Below are 9,505 nucleotides of genomic sequence, written 5' to 3'. Positions count from 1 at the left end.
TGAAACAAGGGATGGGTGGCCCCAGTGTGAGCAGAAACTCCTGTCCTGAAGGCAACGCACCTGACGGAGCCCCCAGTTATAATTACCCTGCCCTGCACTCTCCTATAGACAGCCATCGACCCGCAGTGCCCCTGGCCTACAGCGGCACCCAGATGTCGGCCAAGCAGTTGGAGCATTTGCCTGTCTCCTGGGTGTGGCAGCACTGTGAGAAACTCTCCTTCCATCTCCTATCAATTTTGCCATGCTTTGCTGAGGTGCGAAGTGTCAGACGTGCTGTGGGTCCTTAGCCCAGGGCCTTGGGTCCCACGTCTGGAACAGGAGCGCCATGCTCACAGGGGAGCAGCCCCCTCCATCAGCAGTCGTCCGAAGCTGCTGCTGCTCTCTCCATCCTGGGCGCCGCTCCAGGTACCTGCAGGCGCTGGCCTTCCCGCCCCCGGTGTTCCCAAGGCGCACCATGGCCACGTTCAAGGAGCCTTGGACCGGGGGACACAGACCCATCCAATGGGCAACACAGGGACCCAACCAGCACCTCCATCCACTTTCAGTCCTGACTCAGGAAACCCCCAAGGCTGCCAAGGTGACTCAAGAGCCAGAGCCTTCACATGCCCTGCAGCTGCACTGGAGGGGACCTTCAAGGACAGGCCGCCTGGGTGGAGCCCGCTCAGCAGAGGCTGCACTGCTCACTTACAGGCTTCGGCTGCAACGGAGCGGCTTCGCTGCTGACTCCTGACCCTTTCGAGCTGCAGCCATAGCACTCGTCTTGCACAGGTAGCTCCCCTGGGCAGCCTTCACGTGGATGAGACACTCCGGGAGGGGGTGGGGCCTGTGGCCCCCATGACAGACAAAAAGCCAGTGCCTGGGCCCAGGTTCAGGAGCGCGGGAGGTCGGGCTCTCTGTGGCAAGTGAGCTGACTCCTGCCTTCGGGATAAAGAGGCGAGGCTGCCCACCCGAGGGTGCTGCAGAGCGGGACCTGGGTCAAGATGGGGTGGCCCAAGTGTTCACCTCCACAAGGCCTCTGAGACCCCAGCATGCCCTTCATCCCCATCAGAGGCCCAGAGTTTCCTGCCAAAAAGCCACCCTCACCCTGGTCTGTCCCCCTCACCTCAAGCCCTGAGCCCTCCTGTTGTTTTAAATGTCTGCTAACCTTCGGAAATGAACATGTTATGTCAATAACGGAAGCAAAAGATGTACTTTCTTCCAAAGCAATCAGCATATGAGGGCGCTAACAAAATTTCAGGAAAAATGTGTATTATAAAAAACTACATGGGGGACCAGCAGATAGCATAATGGCTATGTCGCTGGACTCCCATGTAGTCGACCATGGTTCGAGTCCTGGACCCAGTGGCTTAAACTCACACCGGGCGCGGGTGCATGTGTGCCCATCCCCCCTGGGTGGAGATTTCTTCTGTCTTTCTGGCAAGTGCACGCGCCCTATAGCAAAAACCTCTCAAAAAAAAAAAAAAAAACTACATGGTAGGACCAGCAGATGGTGTGGAGGTTAAGGCACTGGATCTCATGGGGTCGACTGCCTGGTTCAAGTCCTGGACTCGGCGGCTTAGAAAACATGCTAGGCATGTGTGCCCAAAATCCCAAGAGGAGGGAGAAGAGATTGTAGTGTGGCCATCCCCTAGGGGGCAGTGTCTCACTTTCTCTCTCTGGTGATTCATTAACCCTATAACATTTTTTAAAAGACAAACCTGCATAGATTTCAAACTCTTTTCCTACAAAAAAAAAAAAATCCTAGCCACTCAACCACACCTGCAGCTAAAGAGATTGATAAGAGCCTGCTGAGAGGCCGCCTGACAGGGTAACCCACAGCAGCCGCCAACGTGTCACTGAAGAGAACCTAGGACTTGGGGTGGAGTCACAGTCCTTTACTACAAGGTAACACCCCATCCAAAAGGCTTGGAGCTTGGGGAAGACAGAGTGTGCTGGCAAGGGGCTGGGCCTTCAGGGAGGCTGAAGGAAGCTAGGGGTCATGCCACCCCTGCCATCTCCCGACAGAAGCGCCTGCTGTGTGGACTGAGGCAGCCCCCACCTGTGCCCTCACCAGAAGCCAACAGCGGGGGAGGTGGGCTGTAGCAGGGCTGGAGCAGCAGGTCTCCTGGCTGCGCCTTAGTTGGGCTGCCCAGAGGTTCAAGGCCAGAAGCCGGCACTCGCAGCTCTCCCAGTGCTGCCCAGGGATCTTCCTGGCTGGCACAACCGTCTGCTCTATGCACGCCCACAGGGCACCGGCCACTGAGCTCTTTCTCTTCTTAGGAGGGCCCTCTCTGGGCAGCCATCACTTCCCAGAGGGCCACTCCTTCCTCCTCAAACCATCCCACTGGGTCATGGCTTCAACACCAGTCCTCAGGGGTACAACACACAGGTACAGCAGGGCTGCCCCTCCCCCCGCCCCTCACCCACCTGCCCACCCACCAGCCCCTCCATGGCCTATCCTCCAGCAGGGAGCCAGGGAACGGCCTCCCGCCCTCAAGAGCTGACCGGGGCTGCCTTCTTCCCACCTGCTCCACCTTGATGACAGCTGGGGAAAGGCTTACCGGGACATGGTAGGCACAGGTCCAAGCAGGGCTCTGGCCAGCCACAAGCTTCCTGCACACCCCACCCCCGGCAGGAGCTCCTGGTGAGATGGTCACAGTGGACCTCGCGCATGTGAGTGAGATGGCCTTCTCTGGCCAGACCACCAGGACAGTCTCCTCAGCATTCAAAGGACCAGACAAGTCCAAGCAGGCAGCACCAGCTCTAGGAAGCAGGGACCGAGGGCAGGCTGCACACCAAGCCGCACACCTGAGCACTTCTGCCTGGTTCCTGGGGCAGAAGCTGACTGTGCAGCCCTCCCAGCAGATTCTGGTCAGCTCCTCACCTTGGGCTTCCCAAGAAGTAATGCCCAGGACCTGCCATCCAGCCGGCAGACCAGCTGCCATGCCTTGGGGATGCTGCCTACTTGTCCCTACAGGCAGGAACGCAGAAGCCAAGCTGCCATCCTGGCCCTGTGAGGATGTGCTGGGCCCAGGGTCTCCATGCCCATCAGCAAGTGGGTGGGTCAAGGCTGGCAGAGAGGCCTCCAGGCAGTGGCCAGTGGGAACAGGCAGGTGGCAAGTGACCTAGCGATGCCTGCAGAGGAAGGCAGGGTATGCAGCCATGTCACCTGAGACAGATGGCCACTGAGGTCCACCTACTTGGACAGAATGTGGGGTGCACATGCAATGAGCACTGAACAGGCAACGCACACGCACGTGCATGCACACATACATGTGCCATAGATACCCTGTGCCGGGGTGAGAAGACCCCAAGGGGCCAGTGAGCCTGCTCTGCACCCGCCTGCCCAGCCAGCCCGGGAGAACTGGGCTGCACCCAAGGATACATGGAGAAGACACGGAGGGAGCCTGTTGCACAAGAGGCCAGGGCTTAAATGGGATCGGAGTGCCACCTGGGGGGACAGGGTGTCCCGGTGGGGTTTGAGGCTAAAACATTCACCCATCTGAGCTTCTGTGAGACTGGCCAGTGGTGAGGTGCCAGTGCGTTCCAAGGACACAGCCAGGCTCCCAGGACCCTGGCAGGGTGGGGCAGAGCCCTCTCTGGGTGACACCTCACTCAGGAGGCACAGGAAGGCAAAAGGACTGGCTGCGTGCTACACTCCTGAACTGCACTGGGATCCCAGCAGAGGGCACCCTGAGGACACAGTACTCCGGCCAGTCAGCTGACAAGCATTTATTGATCAGCCACAACAGGGCAGGACAGGAGCTGGGATGGGGGACCTGCAACCACTCACAGGGACCTGGGAGAATGCTGCCCACCAGTAGAGCCTCAAGAGATGGCGTGGGCTGAGGGGCCCCAACACCTCATTTCTTGGGACCACATGAGCAGCCGTAACGCAGCCAGGCTGAGACACAGGAGCCAAGAGATGGCGCGATGCACAGACGTGCAGGTGGTACCCAAGACACACAGGGAAATGGTGGGAAGGCCACAGAGCTGAGGGTGACGGACCCCAGGAATCCCTCCAGACTGCCAGTCCTCAGCATCGTCACACGAGCTCCCAGGGCAAGTGGCAGCTCCAGGCCTGCCCCAGTCAGCAAGGCAGGTGCAAATGACAAACCTGCAAGCCCACCGTTCTGGCTCTCACGGGTCTCCCCAAGGACCCCTTCACAACACAGGGATGAAACGTGAGCCAGTTCAGCTGCCCAAGGGCTCAGAAGGAATGGACCTGAGGGCACAGCAGTGAGAACCCAGAGAAACACCATTTCACATACACACATTCAGGGGGCATCCCAGTGTTCCAAGGCAGCACGGCATGCTGACATAAAGACGCCATAGCTAGGGACAACACGGTGACGTTGTGGTGTCCTCCACGAGACCAACCAACACAGGTTTCCCCGAAGCACTGGCACTGTGCAGGCGGCTGAGGTGACGGCTCATGGACCCCGGACCTGCAGCCTCTCGGCAACCCATGCTAGCCCGGCACTCATTTCCAGAGCCCAGTCGAGAGGCACCGTGAGGCCCTCAGTGGGCGGTCCTGTGAGTGATAGGTTGGGCTGAGCCAAGATGCTGACACCAGCAAGTAGCAGGCACTGTGCCCTCTGACGGCTGGTGCACAGGGCGTGGCCAGGTTGCCTGCTTCCCCAATAGGAAGCCCCACCAAGGTAACTCGACAAATCCGGGCCAGTCCCCGTCAGGGGACTCCTGGAAATGGAGGAACATTCCATGGTCACAACCAGTGAGCAGGCAGGGATGGCATGAGGCCTGAACCACCTAAGCCATGAGTAAGGCCTAGTCCATAGCCTGCCTCAGACGCCATGCTCACTCGGGCTTGCGAGGGGCAGGCGAGGGGACTTGGACAACACAGCAGCCTGTCCTGCCGCCACGGAGCCCTCCGCAGCCACCCACTGCAGGGCGGCATTCCCTCAGGAGCGGGCAGGGATCTCCATCCTGACACAGCAAGGCTCACCCAGCTACGAGCAGGCCTGGCCCAGTGCTTGGTAGGTGCACTCTGGAGCGTTTGCAGTTAGGATAGACTCCTCGAGAACACTTCCTCACATTCGAATGACACCACAGTGATCAGGTAAAACCTTGACCAACCAGAACAAGGGGATGCCTGATCTGAGTGACCGAGACCAAAAGCTCACGGGCGCGCTGTCAGTTACCCTCTGCGGTGGACGAGCAGGGCACAGGAGAGCGGACAGAGGCCGCGTGGGTGCCAGGGGCCTCCTGGAGGCCTTCGATTTTGACCACAGCCCTTAGGGCCACACACCGCCGCCTTGCCTGCCGCTGCCTCCGGAACACCGAGTGCAGCGCGCGCAGCTGCCCCATCTCCTGCACAGTGAAGCATGGCTGCCGCGCAGCAAAACAGAGAACAGTGTCAAAGGCTGCGGCCGCCTGCTCCCAGGTCGCCTCGTCGCCCTGCCCGGGGTCTTCTCCACTTCCGCCGGCCTGGCCAGCTTTCTTTGCCTTGTGTGTGCTCCAGTCAGCCTTGGGCAACGATACAGCTGCTGGGGGATGCTCCTCCTCCAGCCCCCTTCCCACTGCACCCCACTCTCTGGCCTCACTGCTGTGAAGCCTGCTGCCTGGACAGGGGGCACCCTCCTTCACCAGCTCGAGGATATGGGCAAAAGCCTTGTTGTGAGGCTTAGTGTGGAGGTGTTCTGCTGCCAACGCCTCCTCCTCCTCCGAAGAGCCCTCAGCAAAGGGGACAGCGGGCCACAGCTTCCTCCAGGCCCGTCGGAACACCTGGCTGGGCACAGCGTTCCAGGCACAGGCCACGCTGAGTATGGCGTCGTTCACGCTAGGCTGGGCGTGGACACCCTGTGGGGAGGCGGGAGCATTGGCAAAGTTCCTCATGAAGTCCTTCCGGATGCCCTGCTCCATGGGCTGGATTAGTGAGGTGACACTGGCTGGCAGAAAGATGGTGAAGATGTTGTCGGAAACCAGCTCTGCCTCTCGCGGGTGGACCCGAGAGCCACCTAGCAGGAGGATGGCCTTGCTATCCTCAGGCAAGCCAATGGCTCTGAAGTGCTCCCTCACCGAAGGCACAAAGACCTGGTGGAACCAGTCTGCATAAGTCTCCTTGTCCACCCAGGCACTGCCCTGGGGCCGGTAGGCTGTGGGCAGGGGCTGGATGCTTCTGACTGCCCTGGGGCCACCGCACTTCCTCATGGCCAGGGGCTTGAGCCTGTGGGAGCCCGTGGCGTTGGCACACATAAGGACGGTCAGCCGGTCCCTGCTGGGCTTGAGGCGGCCCAACCCAGCCCCACCCTCCGCGCTGGGGTTTGGCAAGCACCGCCAGAAAAGGCCAGTCTCATCTGCATTGTAAACCTGTTCAGGGGACAGCCCGTGCTCGGCCGTTAAGCTCCTGAAAAACCCACAGAACTGCTCGGCCGCCTGGTGGTCGGCCCCCTGCCTATCACTGGTCGCATCCAGCTTTTTAATGCCGTGCCTGGCCTTGAAGCGCCACAGCCAGCCTCCGGAGAACACGCAGGGCTCCGTCAGCCGCATCTGCTCATAGAAGTCCTTGGCCTTCTCAATGAGCATGGGGCCTGACACAGGCACACCCTCGGCACGCTTCACCAGAAACCACTCATATAGCACGCGGTCCAGGTGCTCCAGCTTGGGTGTGTGCAGCGTGCGCCGCTGCTCCAGCGCAGAGTTGGAGTCTGAGCTGGCAAAGAAGCGCAGCAGCTGGGCCTTGTGGGCCTTGATGTCATAGAGAGTGGACATGCCCACGTTGTACTCCTGCATCAGCGCCTTGCGGCTCTCTCCCTTCTCCAGGCGCGTGCAGATGGCGATCTTCTCCTTCAGGGTCCGCACCACCCGCCTCCTTCAGGGTCAGCACCACCCGCTTCCGCTTCTCCCCTCTGCCCTTCCCAGCAGCCTGCGTGGAGGCCATGGGGAGGGCAGCCTGTGCGCGCTGCAGAAGGGCCGGCTGGGCTGCCGCCTCTCTGCCCTCCCCCCGGCTGTCCTCTCGTGTCTTACTCTTACCACTCTGCCTGCCAGATCTCCTGACCTAGGCACGAGCCCGTCCCCAGCGCCCCCACCTCCTACAGCCCCTCCTGCTTCAGCCTTCCCTTGCCTTCCTGGCTCCGGCCACAGGGGCCTCAGCTCCTAGCAACGTGGTCGATCCGGAGCTCTCCGCAGGGAGGCCCCAGCCTCAGATTGTCTGGACTGTCCCACGCTAGGAACTCTGCCTCCTTCTCAGGGATCGTGGCAGCAGCTCCCGTGGTCTCAGTGTAACTGCAACGTCACCACACGGGCCATAGGTGCCTCTCCACAGGAACAGTGTTGTCACAGCAAGAACTGAAAGCAGAGAGGAAGATGATGTTACAAAGTCGTCCTCACCTCCCCAGGCTCACCGGGAAGTATCCCTGACACAGTGTCCTCCAGATGCCACCCACCCAGCCAGTGGCAAGGAGGGCTGCAGTGCGACACCAGGGCATCCACTTAGCCCGGCCCATTGGTGCGAGCTCGTGGTCTCGAACATGCCAGCTCTGAGCCACTCCCACCTCTGGTCTCTAACAGGAGCAGTCGGCTTTTCCTGGGGTAGGGGTGCTAAGGGAGGGGCTGGCAAGTGCTACACAGAAGCCAGAGCTGCTGAGCTGCCAGGTGCCCAAGGGTGGACTTCCCACCTGCTCAGTCCGTTTCTTGCTGGGCCTGCTCACTGGGCAGCCCTGCCTGACCTCTCTCCCATATCCCCTCTCCTTCCTGAATAGCAGAGGTGGGCAGGGTGGGCAGCAGACAGGCATTCCTTGTCACCTTGCAGGCTGAGGTGCTCAACGAGCTTTCCAAACCACCCCACGAGCCCCTCCTGGAATACAGCCTCCTTTCACAAGGTCCAACCCTGTCTCTACAACAGCAGGCCTCACACTTGACAGCCTGGAAGGGCAGCATTTGGCATGAGTGAGGCTCAAGCTGAGCAAGGGCAGCCCTGCGCTCTGCCTGCTGAGGTGCTGGCATCCTCCTGCAGACGGCGTGAAGAGCCCCTGCTGCACAGGCAGTGGCTGCTCTGCCCGCACACGTGGGGCCTATGCCCTCACCTCCTTCAGATTCAGCCCCAGCCCACTCCAGTCCACTAGGCCCAGGATTGCCTGACCACTGCTGTCAATCACACAGCTCCCACCCCACCTTCCTCCCCAGCCTGATCCTGGTGGCCGTTTCCAGCTCCCCACAGGCCAGAGGGCACTTACACGGGGGTTCAAAACGGAAACGCCCTGAGACCCCGCTACAGAGGAGGAGGCATGTTCAAAAGCAGCACGGCCCCCGGGACAAATTCTAGGCTGGGCGCCAGCCAGCCCTGGGCCAGTCGCTTTCCCCGCATGGAGGGCGGTGGGCAATGTGCCGAGGGCTTCCTGTAGGGGACGGGTAGTCCGGGCACCCAGTTCGGCTCTGCAAGAGAGCAGCCTTTACCAACGTGATCGGACCACGGCCCCTCTAACAAATTCTTAGGTTAGGGTAACAGGCGGCGCAGAGCGCTGGGGCGGTTTCCGGCCTCCCGAGGCCAGGGGTGTCCAGGGGAGCCCAGGGGAGCCCAGGGGAGCACGGTGAGAGCGGGCCGGCGCGCGCATCGGGAGGCCAGGGGGAAAGGCCCAGGACCGCCCTGAGCGTTTCGGGGACAGAGGCGCAGGAGCCACCTCCCGAGGCCGCCGGGCGGAACTCGGGACCCAGGGCTTCCCTGCACGGGAAGGGGTGGGTTCTCAGGGCCGGAGGGCTGAGGCCGAGAGCCCCTGAGTGGCAGAAACACTGGCGTGCGCTCTGCAGGCGACGGGTCCCGGGGTCGCGGCCCGGTGCCGAAGCGTTCCTATCGCCGGGCCACGACGGGCCGACGCGCGGGGCGGGAAAGGAGGGACTTAGCGCCCCGGGCGGCTTCTCTGCTGGCCGAAGTGCGGCCCGGCCAGCGGGGCGGCGGTTCCCACCAGGGCAGGGCTAGGCCTAACCAGCAGCGGGACGGGAGGAGGGCTCGGCCTGGGGCCGGCAGGGGGTGCGGCGCTGCTCTGTCCTCCGCCGGTCCGCTCCTCCAGCCTTCCCTCGGCCACTTCCGGGACGCTCTAGGCATGCTGGAGGACTCGGCATCTCGGTGGCGTCCGGCCTTTCCCAGAAGGCAATGGGGGCGATGGCGCGCGTCTGCGTTCCCGCTACTCCGGAGGCTGAGTCAGGAGGACAACGAGTTCGAGGCCAGTTTGGGCAGGAAGCAAGCCCCATCGCTGAAAAAAATTTAATGGCAGGCAAAGATACAATGTGAGGGGAAGAGTGGGAACCTCAGCTCAGGGATGTTCTAGGCTCTGGTTTCCCCATCTGTAGAGTGGGTGCAAGGTGGCTGAAGGCTCAAAGTTTATGATGAGCAAGAGCCCTGTGCTGAGGAGTTGGAGCTGTCATAGACCTGGGGATGTATGCACGTGAGGGTAAACCATGTGTTGCACCTGCTGTGAGTCCTGGACCACCTCCAGTGTAAGTTCATGATGGAGGCGACAGTGGGCACTCAGCCCTCTTCCTGAAGCGAATTCCCACCCCCCCCTTCACC

At 61.3% G+C, this 9,505-nt stretch overlaps 1 protein-coding gene across 1 annotated transcript; it reads right to left on the bottom strand.

Moving 5' to 3' along the window:
* Nucleotides 1-3,696: 3,696 nt before the first annotated feature.
* Nucleotides 3,697-8,946, bottom strand: JRK (Jrk helix-turn-helix protein). The gene is given in 3 exon segments (XM_014589159.2): nucleotides 3,697-6,819; nucleotides 6,821-7,287; nucleotides 8,175-8,946. Coding segments are annotated over 2 exon segments (1,746 nt in total). The 5' UTR covers nucleotides 6,881-7,287; nucleotides 8,175-8,946; the 3' UTR covers nucleotides 3,697-5,133.
* Nucleotides 8,947-9,505: the final 559 nt, after the last annotated feature.

Source organism: Tupaia chinensis, unplaced genomic scaffold (assembly GCF_000334495.1).
Source record: "Tupaia chinensis unplaced genomic scaffold, TupChi_1.0 Scaffold000335_1, whole genome shotgun sequence".
Taxonomy (NCBI): Eukaryota; Metazoa; Chordata; class Mammalia; order Scandentia; family Tupaiidae; genus Tupaia; species Tupaia belangeri.
Note: the sequence above shows the minus strand (reverse complement) of the source record. Positions and strands in the feature narration are given on the sequence as shown.